This window comes from Pleuronectes platessa, chromosome 17 (assembly GCF_947347685.1).
Source record: "Pleuronectes platessa chromosome 17, fPlePla1.1, whole genome shotgun sequence".
Taxonomy (NCBI): domain Eukaryota; kingdom Metazoa; phylum Chordata; class Actinopteri; order Pleuronectiformes; family Pleuronectidae; genus Pleuronectes; species Pleuronectes platessa.
The window spans coordinates 15,840,274-15,861,208 of NC_070642.1; the positions used below are offsets into that span (position 1 = coordinate 15,840,274).

General features: G+C 40.1%; 2 protein-coding genes across 2 annotated transcripts; both read left to right on the forward strand.

Annotated features, from left to right (window-relative positions):
- Positions 1-1,766: 1,766 nt before the first annotated feature.
- LOC128460425 (hydroperoxide isomerase ALOXE3) lies at positions 1,767-7,968 on the forward strand. Its single transcript, XM_053445617.1, has 14 exons — positions 1,767-2,016; positions 2,497-2,701; positions 2,828-2,909; positions 3,009-3,131; positions 3,226-3,329; positions 4,166-4,338; positions 4,920-5,063; positions 5,203-5,406; positions 5,749-5,835; positions 5,974-6,140; positions 6,439-6,560; positions 6,657-6,757; positions 7,041-7,211; positions 7,341-7,968. The coding sequence occupies exons 1-14, from the start codon at positions 1,870-1,872 to the stop codon at positions 7,518-7,520; spliced, it is 2,010 nt and encodes a 669-aa protein (XP_053301592.1). The 5' UTR covers positions 1,767-1,869; the 3' UTR covers positions 7,521-7,968.
- Positions 7,969-11,142: 3,174 nt separating this feature from the next.
- On the forward strand, positions 11,143-17,859 carry LOC128460423 (hydroperoxide isomerase ALOXE3). The gene is made up of 14 exons (XM_053445613.1): positions 11,143-11,607; positions 12,165-12,369; positions 12,501-12,582; positions 12,681-12,803; positions 12,899-13,002; positions 13,866-14,038; positions 14,814-14,957; positions 15,092-15,295; positions 15,587-15,673; positions 15,783-15,949; positions 16,350-16,471; positions 16,563-16,663; positions 16,950-17,120; positions 17,250-17,859. The coding sequence occupies exons 1-14, from the start codon at positions 11,461-11,463 to the stop codon at positions 17,427-17,429; spliced, it is 2,010 nt and encodes a 669-aa protein (XP_053301588.1). The 5' UTR covers positions 11,143-11,460; the 3' UTR covers positions 17,430-17,859.
- Positions 17,860-20,935: the final 3,076 nt, after the last annotated feature.

Sequence of the window (20,935 nt, forward strand, 5' to 3'; positions counted from 1 at the left end):
GTGTAGGGGAGAGCGGGGTAATGTGTGACATTTTTTACATTTGCTCCCCTCTAGACGAGCTAAAATGATACATCAGTAAAATGTACACATTTCCCATTAATTCAGGATGTTTTCTAGCAATGGAAATGATCAGAATGTCTTCAGGACAAAGGACAGTGAAAATATGATTGTTTTAAAAAAAAGAGGTCTTGTGTCCCACTTTACCCCAGCTACGGGGTAAAGTGGTCCACTTACTTTTTCCACTTATACCTACCATAACAACACATGTTGTAATAGTTAAAATCCCGACAGCTAAATTGACAACCAAACTTTCCAAAACTAATAGCGGACTAGTAACAGAATCATGGGGATTGGTCAATTAAGCACATTTATGATTATTATGATTCATTTGATCTCTTGCACACCCTAGCTTACCTGCACAGGGACAGGGATATTGTTTTCTCTGCGTATTCAAATGCCAGTTCACGGCACTTAACTGGAGAAAGGCCATGGAACTGGTCAGCTAGTTGTTTCAAGGGTTTGGCAAGCTCCTCCTCCATCTCATCTGTGAATATTCTCTTTACCTCAGCTACTGCACCCCAGGCTACTGATTTTACTTTCCATTTTTCTTTTTTCTTTATGAATCTTTTGAGGGTTGTCTTATCAATATTTCTATCCCTTCCAGCTTTTCTTAAGGACTTCTTTCCTTGCATGACCTCAGCGGCTGCACTCTCTATCTCTGCGAGGGGTGTTTGGCCCCAGGTTGTCTTCCTGGTGTATAGTTTCTTGGCATGATGGCTTTTCTACAATGTTTATGACATAAAAAATAAAACATATATAATGTAATATAACACTAAAATATGTTTAAGACTAAACTTAACTTGTGCTTCATGGTGGGGTAAAGTGAGACACAGCCCCAGAGGGGCTGAAGAGCCGCATGCAGCTTCAGAGCCGCTTAAAGAGATGCGGACGTAAAAACATTAGATCGGCTATAACATTAGTGCCGCCTCACATTTCCCCCCTATCAGTACCAGGCAGGGATATTGCAGCGCTGAAGGCAAATCAGGTCATTACCTGAGACCCTGACCTGATTCCACCCCGAGAATGGCTCATTACATAATAAATATCGGTTGTGTAGGGTCCACATGCAGGTCTCTTAATGTCCCCAAAGTTTCTGGAAACACCCCTGTTAAAAGGTCACATCTCACCCTATCAGAGGAGTTCGGTCATTGAGTACAAAGTAAGTAATTTTGAGTTAAATTAAAACATGTAGTCAGATGTGAACTAGTGTAGACAAAGCATCAGTACAAACCTGACCAAATAAGTGTCATATCCTGGTGTAAAGGACTTCAAGCTGACAAAAAAAACAGCCAGCTAGGTCAGGCTGCCAACTCAAGCTGCGCTGCTCCAATCATGTGAAATACATCATGTGACACACCTCACTCTCCACAACCATCTATAATACAGACCCACCTTATCGGGTGGTCTATATGAGGAGATAGAAATTTCCCATCATCCCCTTTGCTAACACTGCTGCTGCAGTATTGCCACCAGTTGCTTAAGCCCCTCCACCACCCTAGCATCCACCTGTAGGCTACATGAGGATTACAAGTATTTGCTCATCACTCCCATCCTTCCTTCCTATATGGGTGAGTGATTAAATTGGAGCCTCGCCAAACACTAAACCTGTTCTGTTGCAATAAACGTTTGATCTTGTGTTGTCTGACTGAACTTTTTTTAATGACCAAGAGAGGTGTGGTCTTGTAAAGGTCTTAAATAGGGTGGAGGGTTGTGAGGAGAAGAGGCAGAGATCAAGAAAACAGAGCCTGAGAGGAAAAATCTGGACCCGGTATTTTGTTAGATTTTCTGGCCCGGATCCATTGAGTGACCATGGCTGAGTACAAGCTTGAGGTGTCAACAGGTTACATGCCAAGTGCAGGAACATGGGATCATGTTTATGTCACTCTAATTGGAAGTGACGGAGAGAGTGAGAAAACTGAACTGGACAACTGGGGTAGAGACTTCTATCCCGGGAAAGTAAGTTAAATCCACCTGCACGACACTGTAAAATGTATGAACAAATTAAAGGATAGTAAATCCAAAAGGTGACAAGGCCTTTCCTATCAGGGCTCCCACTCTCTGGATCAATATCCTTGAGGTGGTCAGTCCAACAAACTCCTAATCATTCTATATTTTATTTTACATAGTTTCTACCTAATCAAAGTTTGATCAACACCAATTTTCAGTTAAGATGAGCAGATTTCTGCCAGAGCAAATCGATTTAGTTTTTGTAGATCACATTTATGGGCTGTGTTTCAGAAAATTCCAACCACTTGTTTTATTTCTTAGGTTTATTCAAGGTGTGGTGTTTGACCCACTTTCACCAGCCAGTTGCCATGTTTGTCTATCTCTGTGTACTGGGAAATGCTTTTGAGACTGATAACATCAAACCCAACCCTTTTCAACCGATGTTGCACTTACTTCACTGTTTATATTTACATTAACTCTTACTTCCAGATCGGGACCTACACGGTGAAAACCAGTTCGTCTCTTGGGAAACTTCTGCTGGTCAAGGTGGAGAAGGAACCCTTTCTCTATTTCCAGGAAGAAGAGTGGTACTGCTCCACCATAGAAGTGACGACTCCTGGGGGAGACGCAATTCTCTTCCCCTGTCACAGATGGATTTCCAGGGAAGAGTATGTGGAGCTGAGAGGAGGGAGAGGTCTGATATTATTATTCATTTTATAGATCTTTTTTATTAAACATTATATATTTTTGGGGGATATTAAATCTTCAAATTTTTTGACAGTTGAAATTTGACTGCCGTAACGTTCTTTTCACTTCCCAGCCATGAAGTATTTTGAGGAAGACTATGTCGTGTTGATTGAACATCGTAAAAAAGAGCTGACATTTCAAAAGAGCTTGTACCAGTAAGTGTGCAGCATTGCACGTCCTGTACCTAAAGATCCAGGTATGTCCGCTTTGAGACATTCGACTTTTACGTAATTTTATTCCTTTGCTTTTTTCAGGTGGAAGCCTCTAGCCGAAGGACTACTCCACATAAGCAGTTTTGAAAATGTGTCTGAGCTACCAGCTGAAATCCGCTTCCGTCAGGCCAAAGCGGAGGAAATCCAAAAGGCAACCAAACAACTGTGAGTCAACTGTAGATAAAGATTTTCAACAAAAATTTGTACCAATATACTCACGCTTTTTTTTCTCTTTCCCTTTTCCCTTGTCTTAATTAAGTGGAATGAAATTCAAATTTGAGGGAATGGTTGGATCCGCCGAAAAATGGAAAGATCTCGACGACCTGAAAAGACTCTTTAACTTCCAAAAGACACCAATGTCAGGTATTTACTATTTTCTAGTACTTCAGATTAAATCATAGACTTCCTCGACAGAAATATCTTGTCCTCTCTGGTTACACAAATCAGGGGTGTCTATGGCTCTGCAGGTAGAGATTGTCTTACTAATCAGAAGTTCGGTGGTCTGATACCTGGCGTCTGGTGGCTGTGAATGTGACTGGAGAACCGCTGTAGAAATACAATAACAAGTGGCTACATGTTAGGATGTGGGAGACACACAATTATCAGTTCAGAAGTGATCTAACAGAAATTGGTAGATTGGTAATCATTTAAATCTCCAAAGCTGATATTATACAGCTTATATATGGACTCATTGCTGTAAACCAAACATGTGAATTGACTAAAGCTACCTCCAAAGTTTAACCAATCATTCATATGTTATAATATATAGGCTAAATGTTTCCAACATGCTGCACGATATCATGAAAAAACAATGCACCTACGATGTGACCAACATTGATTCTATGAACAGTTTAATTACTAAATCGGATACAGAATATATGTATATATAATATTGGAATAGTTATCGAACATTAAATAATTTAAATTGATGAGTTAACACCTAACTACAGTTTATTTTCCCACAGGCACATGCATCATTCCAGATCCCTTGTTATGGTTGTTGCGTCGCAAATTTCACCAAGGAAAACTATTGAAATCAGCTGATAATGTTGAAAACATTTTCTTATTTTTCATGAAATAAAAACTTATGTCTTCTGTTTTTTTATACACATTATAAAAACATGAATATTTTATGACTAGGATCATGTTTTACATTAAATCTGAGCAGATAATCCTTATATCTCTTTTTTTTTTTTCAGAGTACATTGCAGAGCACTGGAAGGAGGATGACTTTTACGGATACCAGTTTCTGAACGGAATCAACCCCACTTTGATCAAGCGCTGCTCAGAGCTTCCCCGAAACTTCCCTGTCACAGAGGAGATGGTGAAGCCGTTCTTGGCTGAGGGCAGCAGTCTGATGAGGGAAATTGAGGTAAGAAAGAAGAGAAAATTAAATAATCTTGTCTCATCCTCAACCCTTGAATCATTGATTCAGCTCGAAAACAGCCAATTAACATTTAAAGATTATTGTCAAAGTGATGCAATTTCTTTTTGATCAGCACTGAGCGACAAATGACTGTTTTAAAACAAGCAGAGACAACAAACAACTCTTTTTCACTAATTCATACTAACAAAATTATAAAATAAATAAAATATATATTATGTTGCTTATTATGTGACACATCCTGAAACAATCTGATGGGAAGTCCCCTCAGATTTGTTAATATTTAGTTTGGCTTTAATGTAGTGTTTTATAATTTATGGTTACATTTTATATATTTATTTTATTAACTTTGTTTGATTGTCTTTTCCATTATTAATTGCTTTGGTAAGCGTTAGTCTTTAGATCTTAAAATGTTTGTAGTTATTTTCAATTCATTTTTACCTATGTTTTGTCAATCACCTGTAAAATACTTTGAACTGAATTAATTTGGTTGAAAGGTCTGATTTAAGGTGGATTGATCCACTGATTAATTACAAATCTGTGTTGGGTCTTGATTCCTTTCCATACAGAAAGGCCATATATTCCTCTATGACCAAAAGAAGCTGGACGGAATCCCCACTTATGTCTACAATGGAGAATCTCTGACTGTGACTCCTGGTCTCTGTCTGTTCTACTTGAACCAACAAAACAAACTGATGCCAATTGCAATACAGGTATATTTAGATGAAATCAAGTATCGTCATTGAATCATATTATTTTCCACATTGCATTATTATTTTTATTACATCTTTTTCAAAAGTCTTGTTTCACTCTTCAACCATTTTAAAGTCAATATTTTTCATCACATTCTAGCTGCATCAACAGCCCTCAGAGAAGAATCCCATCTTTCTGCCCAGCGACCTGGAGACCGACTGGCTGCTGGCCAAGATGTTTATCAAAAACGCAGATACACTGGATCATGAAGCCGTCCATCACCTCATGAATACTCACTTCATGGGAGAGGTCTACACTGTCGCCACTCTGCGCTGCTTCCCTGTGATTCATCCCCTCTACAAGGTACGACGACACAGCAGAGATCACTCTGTTCGTACCTGCGTTTTTCTTCTGGATCTGAACTGATGTTTGACTGGTATTTAAGGTTTTGTTCATGAGTTGAGGCAAACCTGTTTTGTTATGGTTGTGTCTTCTCTATGCTGATCAACACAGCCAGGATGTGTTGCTTTTTATTTCCTTGTTTGTTTTAAATATATCACACAAAAACCACCCGAAAGATTAAGTTGGTGGAAAGTATATGGTATGGGTCAGGGAAGAACCCATATTTGTTGTAGATTCTGTTTAATTCTGGCTTTAATAAGCTTCTTAACTTGACGTTTATAATGTTCCCCTCTTTCTCTTCAGCTGTTGATTCCACACTGTAAGTCCACTCTCGACATAAACATTAGAGGCCGTGTCAGTCTAATGGGACCTAATGGGATGTTTGAAAAAGTAAGGCTCTTTCACATATATAATATAAAACTGGACTCTTCTATTCAACTTGATCTGCTGAAAAAATGAATTTCTATAAGATTGACAACAAAGTTATATTTGTCTAATCGGAAATATTTCTGTATAATTTATTATTAGAGTTCAGCTGGACATGAGGGGATGATAGAGATCATGAGGAGGTCCCTCCGTGAAATGACCTACAGCTCCGTCTGTCTGCCAGAGAACATCGCTGCACGAGGACTGGAGTCAATCCCCAACTACTACTACAGAGATGATGGATTGAAGCTGTGGTACATCATCAACAGGTAATAATGTATTTATTCTGCTGAGATTTGTTTTTTAATTTTTACGCCTGTAGCATATTAGAAATGTCATCAAAGCAACCACTAGCTGGCGGTGAATCCTGTGGAAGAAATGTTACATACTTTGCACTAGGTGGCTGGTCGGACAAACTCCAGGTGTCGATTGAGATGATTTGGCCTCACTTTTGGGGAGCTGTCGTGATTTCAATGTTTAATTCAGTCTGTGGGTTTTGATAGGGATTTCTTTTTTCCACATGCTTCCATATAATTACTCAGAATCCCATTGTTTTGTGTTAACCAGCTTTGTGAGGGCAGCAGTGGAGTACTACTATCCCTCACACGCTGACGTTTATAAAGACAGAGAGCTGCAGGAATGGATCGGTGAGATATTCACCTACGGCCTCTTAAGAAACAAAGCCTCAGGTATTTAACCCATGTTCTGTATACAACATATAGTCCAATGTCCAATGCAAATTGTGAATGCCAAACGTTAACTAATGATGGTGGTGCTGCCGACAGGATTCCCAGACTCCTTTCATTCCATTGAGGAATTGATCAAATTCATCACCATGGTCATCTTCACAGTGTCGGTTCAACACGCAGCAGTCAATAGTGGACAGGTGAGGCAAGAGTGAAAATGTTAGGACACTGGATTATGTATTGAGGTTTGTTTTCACATTTCAAATATATGGGACGTGTGGCAGATGTGTAATCTGCTTCTTCCACTATCAGGTTTATTTCCTACATTTACATCACTTTTTGTAACTTTTAATGATATTCAATCGATTCATTTATTTTGACATCAAATTTGCCACAACCTAACTCAAAGAATAAAATAATACATAAATACTCAAATGTTTTATCATACATTACATGCATGTTGAAATTTCTCTCATCATTTAGTTTGACTACTACTTCTGGACGCCGAATGGCCCATTGGTAATGCACAAACCACCTCCGACCACCAAGGGGCAGTCAAGCATGGAGACAATTATGGAGACCCTCCCCAATGTTGGAGAGACTGTGGCCACATCAGTGTTGATAAGTCAACTTTCAGGCAAATACAGTGGTGTTGTAAGTTTAATTTAAATATTAATGCATTTGTTAATTCATACATGTATAATTCAATAAAGATTTGTCGTCTTTTGCACAATGATAAACTCTGTCGCTGTAATATTTTTGTCTCGACTTTGTCATTGGCAGGTTCCTTTGGGTCAATATCCTGAGAAAAGATTTGACGAGCCTGAGCTTACACAGATGATTCTGGAGTTTCAAGCGGAATTGTCAAAACTCGGTGAAGAAATCGAGAAGAGAAACTCGCAGCTTGAACTGCCCTACGACTACCTGCTCCCTTCTCGCATTGAGAGCAGCGTGTCTATTTGAGGAAGTCAGAGAGATCAATTCTCTATCATTAACCGATTGTATATCCTGGGAGGGTTTTTTGTTGTGGGTATGTGTTGCATGATGTGATCAAATATTTTAGTTGATATGTGGGCATGTGGTGTGGTTGTTCATCAACAACTTAATTGATGGACGTAGGAAATAATAGCTTTAACATTTCTCCGACCTTATTAAACAAAAAGGCGATATATATATATATATATATAATGTTACTTTTTACACTTTTCTGACATTGAGTTTTCGCTTTTCCATTCCTGTAATGGACATGATGGCAGAGATGAATTAGCTGTAAGAAAACACACTGATGTTGTCTTTTGGGGAACTACATGAATTATTTGCTTAAACAATAAAGATAAAAGATATACTGTGTAAAATTACTTCCTGTCACCTGTATTCAGCTTCATATCGATTAAACTCATAGTCGCTCATATTTGGAACTTCCCTTTATTTTTATAACATCACACGTAATTTATCAATTCATGTCCATCAGAAATACAGTGCATGACTGATGCAAATGTTGAAACCTTTTGGGAAGGTGAGGACACTTTGGGAAAGTTGAAACATGTTGGGGGAAGTGAAGACATGTTGAGGATTGTGAAAACATGTTTGGAAAAGTGAAGACTTTTATGAAAGTGAGGACATGTTGGGGAAAGGGAAGACATGTTGGGGAAAGGGAAGGCATGTTGGGTAGCAAGGGACATGTGGAAAGTGAAAGCATTTTGGGGGAGAGGGCATTTTGGATAAAGTGAAGACATGTCGGGTACGTGAGGACATATTGGTTGGGATAAGGGGCTCGGAAATGCATTATTCCAACCTGTGTCCTCACTAGGACAGAATTACAAACATTTGTGTGTGTGTTATATTTAGACCACACCAAACACTATCGACTCCACTGAATACTTACCGCGCTATAATCTAACCGTGCCGTGCCGTGTTAGACACCCGTGACCATGTTGTTCAGATTCGGGGTCATTCTCGCTCCGGACAGTGCGGACCTGCAGCTCTTGGTCCTGGGCTCTCGTGAGGAGATGGGTCGTTCGGACCCGGACAGAGCCGTGCACATGAAGCCAGTACACGAGCTCCTGTCGCCGGATGAACCGAACCTGTGGCTCGGCGACGTGCAGCTGGAGGAGCCGGTGAAAGAAGCACTGTGGTTCAAGTTCTTGCAAATAGCCAGAGGCTGCTACATCTGGGAAGGTAACACACTGAGCTCCTGTGAGGATGTTCACGCTCAAAGCTGCGATTCAGGAGAAGAGCACCTAAACAACTCCGCCATGTTTGGTTTGTACTGTGTAATGTGCCCCTGTCGCCTCATGATGGCGGTACAGCGTCACACGTAATTCAGCAACCTGGCTCTTCGACTTCACTGCCCATCTTCTTTTAAATATCTGTGGAGTTTTGTAGTAAAAGTAACTCTTCGGTGTATCAAATATTTCATTGCATGTCAAATATTCTGTATGCAAAAATATAAATAATTTTTTCTGCAAATATTAGTACATTATTATTTAATCTATAGAGGAAATTAGATCCAGACACTGCTGTACAAACAAATTTGCAGTGCAAGAGGAAATGTGGTGAGCGCTATGTGATACTGTATATACTCTGCTCACTGTGTTTATATTATTTATATACAGTGTATTCAATTCATTTTTTACTTTTAAGGGTGTATACAGAACATGGTGTATATTGTGTATGACTGCCATGATTCCTAATGAAAATGTGAATCGATGAATCATCATGTGTTGCACAGATATTAGAGGAGTTGAGGTCAATATGAATTGGGCTTGAGTAAAAATTGTATCTATTCAGTCCAACCACTATTATGTTAAGTTCATTGTGAATTCAAAAGAAAATCTTAGTCTTACCACTCGCACAAACACTTATACAGTGCATATATGTGTGCGTCCTACATCACTCATGCAGCAGCACAGCCTTAAGGGGCAATTTGGGGTTCAGTATCTTGGACTCACATGAGAAGAATCTGGAATGAAATTTCTGTGGGAGTAATAACCACACAGAGAATGAGAGGACTCACAGGTTGTTGGATGCACGATAATAACTCTCTACAGGCGTGTATTGAGAAAATGAAAAAATTGATTTACCATTACTTTCTATTGTAGACTTTAACCAGAAATGTATTCAATCAAATCACATTTTTACATTAACTCTTAACTCTACACAGGCCAGTTAGAATACATTAATTAGTTATTGCTATGTGTATTTCAATGCAAGAAAAGAATGTGAATGATAATAATACCATGTCAGCCACCTGAAAATGAACAATGACAAGACTGAACTACTTTTCCTTCCAGGTAAAGGCTCTCCCGCCCGCGACCTGACTATTATATTTGAAAACTTTGTGTTGGCCCGCACCAAGGGTGCTTGGAACCTGGGTGTGACACTTGACAGTCAACCTTCCCTTACTGCCAACATTACTGCAACAACACGTACCTGTAGATAGATGCTGCACAACATCAGGAGAATAAGTCCCCTTCTCACTCAGAGGTTGGCGCATGTTCTGGTCAAGGCCCTGGTCATCTCAGACCTAGACTGTTTTAACTCCCTCCAGGCAGGTCTACCTGCTAGCGCCATCCAATCTCTGCAGCTCGTCCAGAATGCAACAGCTGGACTGGTCTTTAACCTACCCAAATTCACTCACACTACTCCCCTCCTCAGCTCCCTTCACTGGTTACCAGTGGCTACCTGCATCCGTTTCAAACTACGTCCAGTCTACATCCAAGACATGATCAAACGTTACACCCCAGCCCGTTCACTACACTCTGCATCTGCCAATCAGCTTGTTGCACCCTCACTGCGAGCTAAACACTCAATCACATGTGTTTGTTATAGTCTATACATATTCCACCGCACACTAAAAACACACCTGATCCGACTATACCTTGAAAAAAGTTTAAATTAACAATTTAGTAGCACTTAAATGGCACTTACTTATAGCCCTTTTTAGCTTGGCTTTCTTGAAGAAATTGTACTTTCTTGATTCTTGTTGTTCTGGGTTTGTACCCTCACACTTGTTGTAAGTCACTTTGGATAAAAAAGTCAGCTAAATGTAATGCAATGCAATGCAAGGTTAGGTTAGTGGGCTGGGTCCCAGCATGACAAAACCTGTTATTATCAGTACCAGGCAGGAATGTTGCAGCACTGAATGTTTATTACCTGAGGCCTTCGTTAAAAGCTCACATCTCACCCTGTCAGAGGTGTTTGGTCTTTGAGTAGAAAGTCAGTACTTTTGAGTTAAATTAACACATGTTAACAGATTTTAACTAGCGCAGACAAAGCAACAGGACAAACCTGAGTAAATAAGTGTCATATCCTGGTGTAAAGGAATTCAAGCTGAACCCCCCCCCCCCACAAAAACAGGTTCCAGCATCTATGGCGCGTCGCCTGCAAGCTACTTCAGGCTGCCAACTCGAGCTGCGCTGCTCCAATCATATGACATACATCATTTAACATACCCCAATCTCCACAACCATCTACAATACACACCCACCTTATCGGGTGGTCTATGTAAGCAGTGGGACATTTTCCATCATTCCCTTTGCTCGCACTGCTGCTGCAGTATTGCTACCAGTTGCTTCTGCCCCTCCACCACCCTAGCATCCACCTGTAGGCTCCAACTGGGGGGTTACAAGTATTTGCTCAACATTCCAATCCTTCCTATGCAATCATATGGGAGAGTGATTAAGTTGGGGCCTAGATGCCAAAGACTAAACCTGTTCTGCTGCCATGAACGTTAGATTGTGAGTTGTCTGAATGGACTATGTTTAAGGACCAAAAGAGGTGTGGTCTTGTAAAGGTCTTAAATAGGGTGGAGGATTCTGAGGAGAAGAGGCAGAGAGCAAGAAAACAGAGCACGGAGAGGAAAAATCTGTTAGTTCTTCTAGCCCGGATCCACTGAGTGACCATGGCTGAGTACAAGCTTCAGGTGTCAACAGGTGACATGCCAAGTGCAGGAACATGGGATCACGTTTCTGTCACTTTAATTGGAAGTGACGGAGAGAGTGAGAAAACTGATCTGGACAACTTTGGTAAAGACTTCTGCACCGGGAAAGTAAGTTAAATCAACCTGCACGACACTCTAATATGTATAATCACATTAAAGGATCGTACATTCACAAGCTGACAAGGCCTTTCCTGTCAGGGCTCCCACTCTCTGGATCAATATCCATAAGGTGGTCAGTCCAACAAACTCCTTATACTCTTTTAAATCTCTCATAAAGGCCCATTTCTGCTGGTACGCTTTCTCCCTGGTTCAGATTTTTATGTTTATTTTAATCCTTCTATATATATTTTTTAATAGTTTCTGCTTAATCAAAGTTTGATCAACAGCAACTTTTCAGTTAAGATGAGCAGATTTCTGCCAGAACAAATCGATTTAGTTTTTGTAGATCACATTTTGGGAAGTGTTTCAGCAAATTTCAACCACTTGTTTTGTTTTGAGGTTAATTCAAGGTGTGGTGTTTGTCCACTTTCACCAGCCAGCTGCCATGTTTGTCTATCTCTGTGTACTGGGAAACGCTTGTGACACTGATAACATCAAACCCAACCCTTTTCAACAGATGTTGCACTTACTTCACTGTTTATATTTACATTAACTCTTACTTCCAGACCGGGACCTACACGGTGAAAACCAGTTCATCTCTTGGGAAACTTCTGCTGGTCAAGGTGGAGAAGGATCCCCGTCTCTTTTTCCAAGAAGACGAGTGGTACTGCTCCACCATAGAAGTGACGACTCCAGAGGGAGACGCCATTCTCTTCCCCTGTCACAGATGGATCTCCAGGGGAGAGTATGTGGAGCTGAGAGGAGGGAGAGGTTTGATATTATATCATTATTCATTTTCAGATCTTTTTTTATTAAACAATAGATATTTTTGGGGGATATGAAATCTTCAATTTTTTTTAAAGGTGATATTTGACTGCTGTAACATTCTTTTCACTTCTCAGCCATGAAGTTTTTAGAGGACGACCATCCCCTGTTGATTGAGCACCGGAAAAAAGAGCTGACACTTCAAAAGAGCTTGTACCAGTAAGTGTGCAGCACAGCACGTCCTGTACCTAAAGATCCAGGCATGTCCGCATAGAGACAGTTTACTTTTATGTAACTTTGTTCTTTGTTTTTTTCAGGTGGAAGCCTCTGGCTGAAGGACTACTCCACATAAGTAGTTTTGAAAATGCGTCTGAGCTACCAGCTGAAATCCGCTTCTCTCAGGCAAAAACGGACGAAATAAAAGATGCAAACAAACAACTGTGGGTCGACTGTAGATAAAGATTTACAATACAAACTGGTTCAAATATACTCACGCTCTCTTTTTCTCTTTCCCTTTTCCCTTGTCTTAATTAAGTGGAAGGAAATTCCACTTTAAGGGAATGGTTGGATCCATCAAAAAATGGGAAAATGTCGACGACCTGAAAAGACTCTTTAACTTCCAAAAGACACCAATGTCAGGTATTTCCTGTTTTCCAGTACTGCAGATTAGATCATAGACATCCTCGACAGAACTGCTTGTCCTCTCTGGTTTCACAAATGTGGCTCAGCAGGTTGAGGTCGTCTTACTAACCAGAAGTTTGGTGGTCTGATACCTGGTGTCTGGTGGCTGTGAATGTGACTGGAGAACCGCTGTAGATATACAGTAACAAGTGGCTACATGTTAGGATGTGGGACACACACAGAATTATCAGTTCAAAAGTGATCTAACAGAAATTGGTAGATTGGTAATCATTTAAATCTCCAAAGCTGATTATTATACAGCTTATATATGGACTCATTGCTGTAAACAACACATGTGAATTGAATAAGCCAACCTCCAAAGTTAAAACAATCATTCATATGTTATAATATATAGGATAAATGTTTCCAACATGCTGCTCAATATCATGGAAAACAATGCACCTACGATGTGACCAACATTTATTCTATTAAAAGTTTTAATTAGGTTTTTTAAAAACTTTACAATAAACTGAAAAAAGACAATTGGATACAGTATATATGTATATGTAATATTGTAAAAGTTATCGAGAATTATATAGTGGAAATTGTTTAGTTAACACCTAATTACAGTTTATTTTCCTACAGGAACATGCATCATTCCATATCCCTTGTTATGGTTGGTGCATCTTAAATTTCAACAAGGAAATCTATTGAAATCAGCTGATAATTCTGAACTCATTTTATTCCTTTTCGTAAATTAAAAACTTATCTTTATGGTTTTTATAGAAATTAAAAAATACATACATTTTTTATGACTAGGATCATGTTGTACATCAAACCTGAGCAGATAAAACCTTATATCTCTGTTTCTTTTTATTCAGAGTACGTTGCAGAGCACTGGAAGGAGGATGACTTTTACGGATACCAGTTTCTGAACGGAATCAACCCCACTTTGATCAAGCGCTGTTCAGACCTTCCCCGAAACTTCCCTGTCACAGAGGAGATGGTGAAGCCGTTCCTGGCTGAGGGCAGCAGTCTGATGAGGGAAATTGGGGTAAGAAAGAAGAGAGAACAAAATAATATTGTCTCATCCTCAATCCTTGAATCATTGATTCAGATTGAAAACAGCAATTTAACATTTGAAGATTACTGTCAAAGTGATGCAATTTCTCTTTGAGCAACACTGACAGACAAATGCATGTTTTTATAACAAGCAGAGACAACAAACAACATTCAATACAATTTTTTAGCGACAATTCATTGAAAACTCTGCCTCACCAGTGGTGACAAAGCCCAAAAGGACAGCACACATCACACCTATATAAAAAAATACTGGTATTGAAAAAGACTTAAAAAAAGTATATAGAATGTGTAATACTGTTACTGGTATAGAGATTTTAAAGTTGACTGGGTCACAGACCTCCTGGTGAGCACATTTAAACACAGGGATCCAATAACCATTTATCCCTTTACTAAGGGCACAATAGGTGGATGGATGAATAGATGATTTTTCTGTATGACAAACATTAATTAATTAACACTAACAAAATTATAAAATATATAAAATATACATTAAGTTGCTTAAATATGTGAAACATCTACAAAACCAACAAAGCATCTGAAATACATGTGGTTTTTGAAGCTAGGGGGAAGACCCAGTGTTTTATAATTCAACATATATTTAATTTCTTAACTTTGTTTGATTGTTATCTTTTCCCTTACTGATTGCTTTGGTATGCATTAGTTTAGTTTGAAAGGTCTGATTTAAGGTTGATTGATCCATTGATTAATTACAAATCTGTGTTGCGTCTTGATTCCTTCCCATACAGAAAGGCAATATATTCCTCTATGACCAAAAGAAGCTGGATGGAATCCCCCCTTATGTCTACAATGGAGAATCTCTGACTGTGACTTCTGGTCTCTGTTTGTTCTACTTGAACCCACAAAACAAACTGATGCCAATTGCAATACAGGTATATTTACATCAAAATCAAGTATTGTCATTGAATAACATTATTTTCCAATTTACGATTTTTCTTTGATTTTTTCCAAAGTCCTGTTTCACTCTTCAAACTATTTAAGGTTAATATTTTTCATCACATTCCAGCTGTATCAACAGTCCTCAGAGAAGAATCCCATCTTTCTGCCCAGCGACCTGGAGACCGACTGGCTGCTGGCCAAGATGTTTATCAAAAACGCAGATACACTGGATCATGAAGCCGTCCATCACCTCATGAATACTCACTTCATGGGAGAGGTCTACACTGTCGCCACTCTGCGCTGCTTCCCTGTGATTCATCCCCTCTACAAGGTACGACGACACAGCAGAGATCAATCTGCTCGTAACTTTGTTTTTCTTTTGGATCTGAACTGATGTTTGACTGGTATTTAAGGTTTTTGTTCATGAGTTGAGGGAACCCTGTTTTGATGAACACAGCCAGGATGTGTTGCTGTTATTTCCCCTGTCGAACATATTTAGTTGGTGGTAAAGGATATGCTATGGGTCAGTGAAGAACCCATTTTTTGTTATAGATTCTGTGTCATTCTGGCTTTAAAAACCATCTTAACTTGACTTTTATAATGTTCCCCTCTTTCTCTTCAGCTGTTGATTCCACACTGTAAGTCCACTCTCGACATAAACATTAGAGGCCGTGTAGGTCTAATGGGACCTGATGGGATCTTTAAAACAGTAAGGCTCTTCCACTTATAAATAATACAACGCCGGACTATTCTATTCATCTTGATTTACAACGTTATATTTGTCTTATAGAAAATATTTCTGGATAATTTATTATTAGAGTACAGCTGGAATTGAGGGGATGATAGAGATCATGAGGAGGTCCCTCCATGAAATGACCTACAGCTCCGTCTGCCTGCCAGAGAACATCGCTGCACGAGGACTAGAGTCAATCCCCAACTACTACTACAGAGATGATGGATTGAAGCTGTGGTCCATCATCAACAGGTAACTTCAAAATTTAGGTAATAAATATTGCAGATATCCTCACTGATCTGTTCTACAATCAGCAGCTCGCTTCAGTAAAGAAGTGGTGCAGCATGTAAGAGACAGGAATTAATGTATTAATATACTGCTGAGTTTTTTTGTTTTTTTTCATGTTTGTATTAGAAATGTCATCAAAGCAACCACTAGCTGGCGGTGAATCCTGTGGAAGAAATGTTACATACTTTGCACTAGGTGGCTGGTCGGAGAAACTCCAGGTGTCGTTTGAGATGCTTTGGCCTCACTTTTGGGGAGCTGTCATAATGTCCATGTTTAATTTCAGTCTGCGGGTTTTGATAGAGACTTTTTTTTTTCACATTCTTCCACATAATTACTCACAATCCCATTGTTTTGTGTTAACCAGCTTTGTGAGGGCAGCAGTGGAGTACTACTATCCCTCAGACGCTGACGTCGCTAAAGACACAGAGCTGCAGGATTGGATCTGTGAGATATTCATCTACGGCCTCTTGAGAAACTATGGCTCAGGTATTTAACCCATGTTCTGTATACAACATATAGTCCAATGTCCAAATTGTGAATGCCAATCATTAAATAATGATGGTGGTGCCGCCGACAGGATTCCCATATTCCTTACAATCCATTGAGGAATTGATCAAATTCATCACCATGGTCATCTTCACAGTGTCGGTTCAACACGCAGCAGTCAATAATGGACAGGTGAGGCAAGAGTGAAAATGTTAGGACACTGGAATATGTATTGAGGTTTGTTTTCACCTTTCAAATATATGGGATGTTGGGCAGATGTGTAATCTGCTTCTTCCACCATGAGGTTTCATTTCCTACATTTACATCACTTTTTGTAACTTTTAAAGAGATTCAGTCGATTCAATTATTTCAAATATCAAATTTGCCACAACCTAAGAACAGGAAATAAGATAATAAATAAATACAAAAATGTTTAATCATATATTACATGTTTGTTGAAACTTCTCTCATCATCTAGTTTGACTTCTACTACTGGACACCGAATGCTGTATTGCTATTGCGCAAACCTCCTCCAACCACCAAGGGGCAGTCTAGCATGGAGACAATTATGGAGACCCTCCCCAATGTTGGAGAGACTGTCGCCATATCCGTGTTGATAAATCAACTTTCAGGGAAATACAGTGATGTTGTACGTTTTATTTAAATATTAATGCATTTATTAATTCATACTTGTATAATTTAATAAGAATTTGTCATTTTTTCCACAACGATAAACTCTGCTAATGTAATATTTCTGTCTCAACTTTGTCCTTGGCAGGTTCCTTTGGGTCAATATCCTGAGAAAAGATTTGATGAGCCTGAGTTTACACAGGTGATTCTGGAGTTTCAAGCGGAGTTGTCATATCTCGGTGAAGAAATCGCAAAGAGAAACTCGCAGCTTGAACTGCCCTATGACTACCTGCTCCCTTCTCGCATTGAGAACAGCGTGTCTATTTGAGGATGTCAGAGAAATCAATTCTGTATCTTTAACCGATTGTATTTCATCCTGGGAGGTGTTTTTGTTGTGGGTATGTGGTGCATGATTTGATAAAATATTTGTGTTATGTGGGCCTGTGGTGTGGTTGTTACACAACAACTTAATTGATGGACGTAGGAAATAATTCCTTATTTGGCGGTGTCTCACTGCTGTGACCTTGACAAACAGTGTGTATTCACTTATTCTGTAATGTTTTCTTCCAACTGCAACAGAGACCGGACACAGTAGATAGACAGATGTTGATTTTATGTAATTTTTTCATGTTATGTTTTCTGAAACACCTCTGTGTATAAGTACTGGCTTTTTTGGACTTTGGGGCAGTTCCACTTTGAGCACCTGTGCTTGTTTTGTAACCTCTGCAGAGCTTCCTATTAAAAAGACTCAAAGGCAACTCCAGTTTAGTTTTGTAACATCATGCATGATTTATCAATTTCATGTCCATCAGAAGTAAAGTGCATGACTGATGCACCAGCTGAAACCATTATGTTAGGAATCATTAACAAAGGACATATTGTGATGAGTTAGGAAACTTTGCGACACTGCAGACATGTTGGGCAAAGTGACGACATGTTGTGGAAAGTGAAGACATTTTGGGGAAGATGACATTTTGGGTTAAGTGAGGACACCTTGGGTAAAGTGAGGTCATTTTGGGGACGTGAGGACATTTTGGTTAGGATAAGGGGCCAGGAAATGCACTATACCAATCTGTGTCCTCACTAAGATAGAATTATAAACATTTGTGTGTGTTATATTTAGAAACACCAAACACTATCGACTCCGCTGAGTACTAACCGCGCTATAATCTGACAGGGGCTATAATAACCGTGCCGTGCCGTGTTAAACAGCTGTGACCATGTTGTTCAGATCGGGGTCATTCTCGCTCCGGACAGTGCGGACGTGCAGCTCTTGGTCCTGGGCTCTCGTGAGGAGATTGGTTGGTGGGACCAAGACAGAGCGGTGCACATGAAGCCCGCACAGAAGCTTCAATTAAGCAAGCTGACCCTTTGACTTCACTGCACATCTACTTTTAAATATAAGTGGAGTTTTGTAGTAAAAGTAACTCTTCGATGTATCAAATATTTCATTGCATGTAAAACATTCTACATGCAAAATTATAAAAATATTATTCAGGAAAAATTAGTACATTATTATTGAATCTATAGAGGAAAGTAGATATGGACACTGCTGTACAAACAAATTTGCAGTGCAAGAGGAAATGTGGTGAGCGCTATGTGATACTGTTTATAATATCTTTATATAAATGGTTTTGTATTCATAGAGTTTACAGTTTTAGATTCACCTATTTACAGAGTGCATTTATTCGCAGCCCTTTGTTATTTAATGGGTGGTCATGCAGGGCTCAGCAGCTTGCCCAAGGATACTTGCATGAAGATGGGTCAGACTGTGTGTACCGAACATGGTGTATATTGTGTATGACTGCTATGAGTCCAAAATGAAAATGTGAATCGATAAATCAACATGTGTTGCACAGATATTAGAGGAGTATAAGTTAATATGAATTGGGCTCGAGTAAAAAATTATCTATTCAGTCAAACCACTATTGTTAAGTTCATTGTGAATTCACAAACAAATGGTTTTTTTCCCTTATTCAAAGCAAAAATGGATACAGCTTTGTATTTATATAACACTCAAACCGTTTTACAATATAGTCTTACCACTCGCACAAACACTCATACAGCGGCACAGCGGCATTAACTCTTAACTCTCCACAGGCCAGTTAGAATTCATGGATTTTTCATTACTATGTGTATTTCAATGCAAGAAAGAATGTGAATGATAATAATATCAGGTAAAATGAACATCGACAAGTCTGAACTACTTTTCCCTCCAGGGAAAGGCTCTCCCGCCCACGACCTAACTATTACCTTTGACAACACCATGGTAGCCCCCTCCAAGGCTGCTTGGAACCTGGGTGTCACACTCGATAGTCAACTCTCCATTACTGCCAACATTACTGCAACAACACGTTCCTGTAGATCAGTGGTTCTCAAACTTTTTCTGTCATGCCCAAATTTGGAGCTAGAATAGTTTTCATGCCTCTTGTTTGTCCCCGACCGGCTGCTTCATGTGAACAAGCTCTGATCTCACTGTGTGTGTCTCTGAGCGAGTGAATGTGGGAGGGGAGCAGCCCCGGGGCCTGTGTGTGTGCGAGCTGTCAGGGAGCGCGCGCCCACACACACAAACACACGCACATACACACACAAACACAAACACACATTCGCCCCGTTCCACGGTAAATATGCGCGACATGCACAACACTGTACAGGGAGCCACTGCAGAGGGGCTTCAGAGCCGCATGGAGCTTCAGAGCCGTGTGTTGCCGACCCCTGGCTCGGCGAAATAACGATTTGTTTTACTGTTCCGCCGTTAAAGAGATGCGGACGATAAAACGTCAGTTAGGCTATAACATTATTTCCGCCTCAGATTTCCCCCTCCTGGTCTTGCGCCCCACCTGTAATGCCTCCGACACAGTTTGAGAATCACTGCTGTAGATAGATGCTGTTCAACATCAGGAGAATACGTCCCTTTCTCACTCAGAAGGTGGAGCAGATTGAAATGTGATATTAGGTTAGTCTGCCAGCTCCCAGCATAACCAAACCTGTTATTATCAGTACAAGGAAGGAACGTTGCAGCGCTGAGGGCAAATAAGGTCATTACCTGAGGCCATGAACTGATTCCACCCAGAGAATGGCTGATTACATAATAAATATTGGTTGTGTAGGGTCCCCATACAGGTCTCTTAAAGTCCTTAAAGCACCCGCAGATCCAGGGCCTCTGTGGCCACACCATGGATTGCTGGTTGGGGGATCGCGCACCGGGGGTCCCAGTATTGGATCCAGTGTGGCGGATTCTGAGTTATGTGGGCTGATCGTGGTGCTGGTGGCGGACCCTGTGTCGCGTTGGCATTGGGCACGGGCGGTGGACCAGGACCGCGGTGGTGGCTTGTGATGGGTCCTGGTGGGCGGCGGTGGACGGTGACTGAGGACTGGAGTGGCGTCTGGTCTGGATGGTGGATCGTGGTCTGGATGGTTGCTGACCATGGACTGTGATTGCAGCAGGACTGCTTGGCATGTCATGTTGGGGTTGTCCTTCGGGATGTCTACCCTCATCAAATGCTGCTAGAGACTTTAATCTTTAATCTTGAAGACTTTAACTTTGATGATGTTTTCCTGCACGTGGCATCTATTGCACTTCTGTCCGTCCTGGGAGAGGGATCCCTCACATGTGGCTCTCTCTGAGGTTTCTACGTGTTTTTACCCTGTTAAAAGGGTTTTTAGTAGTTTTTCCTTACTCTTGCTGAGGGTTAAGGACAGAGGATGTCACACCCTGTTAAAGCCCTATGAGATGAATTGTAATTTGTGAATACGGGATATACAAATAAAATTTGATTGAATGATTGATTGATTAAAGTTTCTGGAAACACCCCTGTTAAAAGGTCACATCTC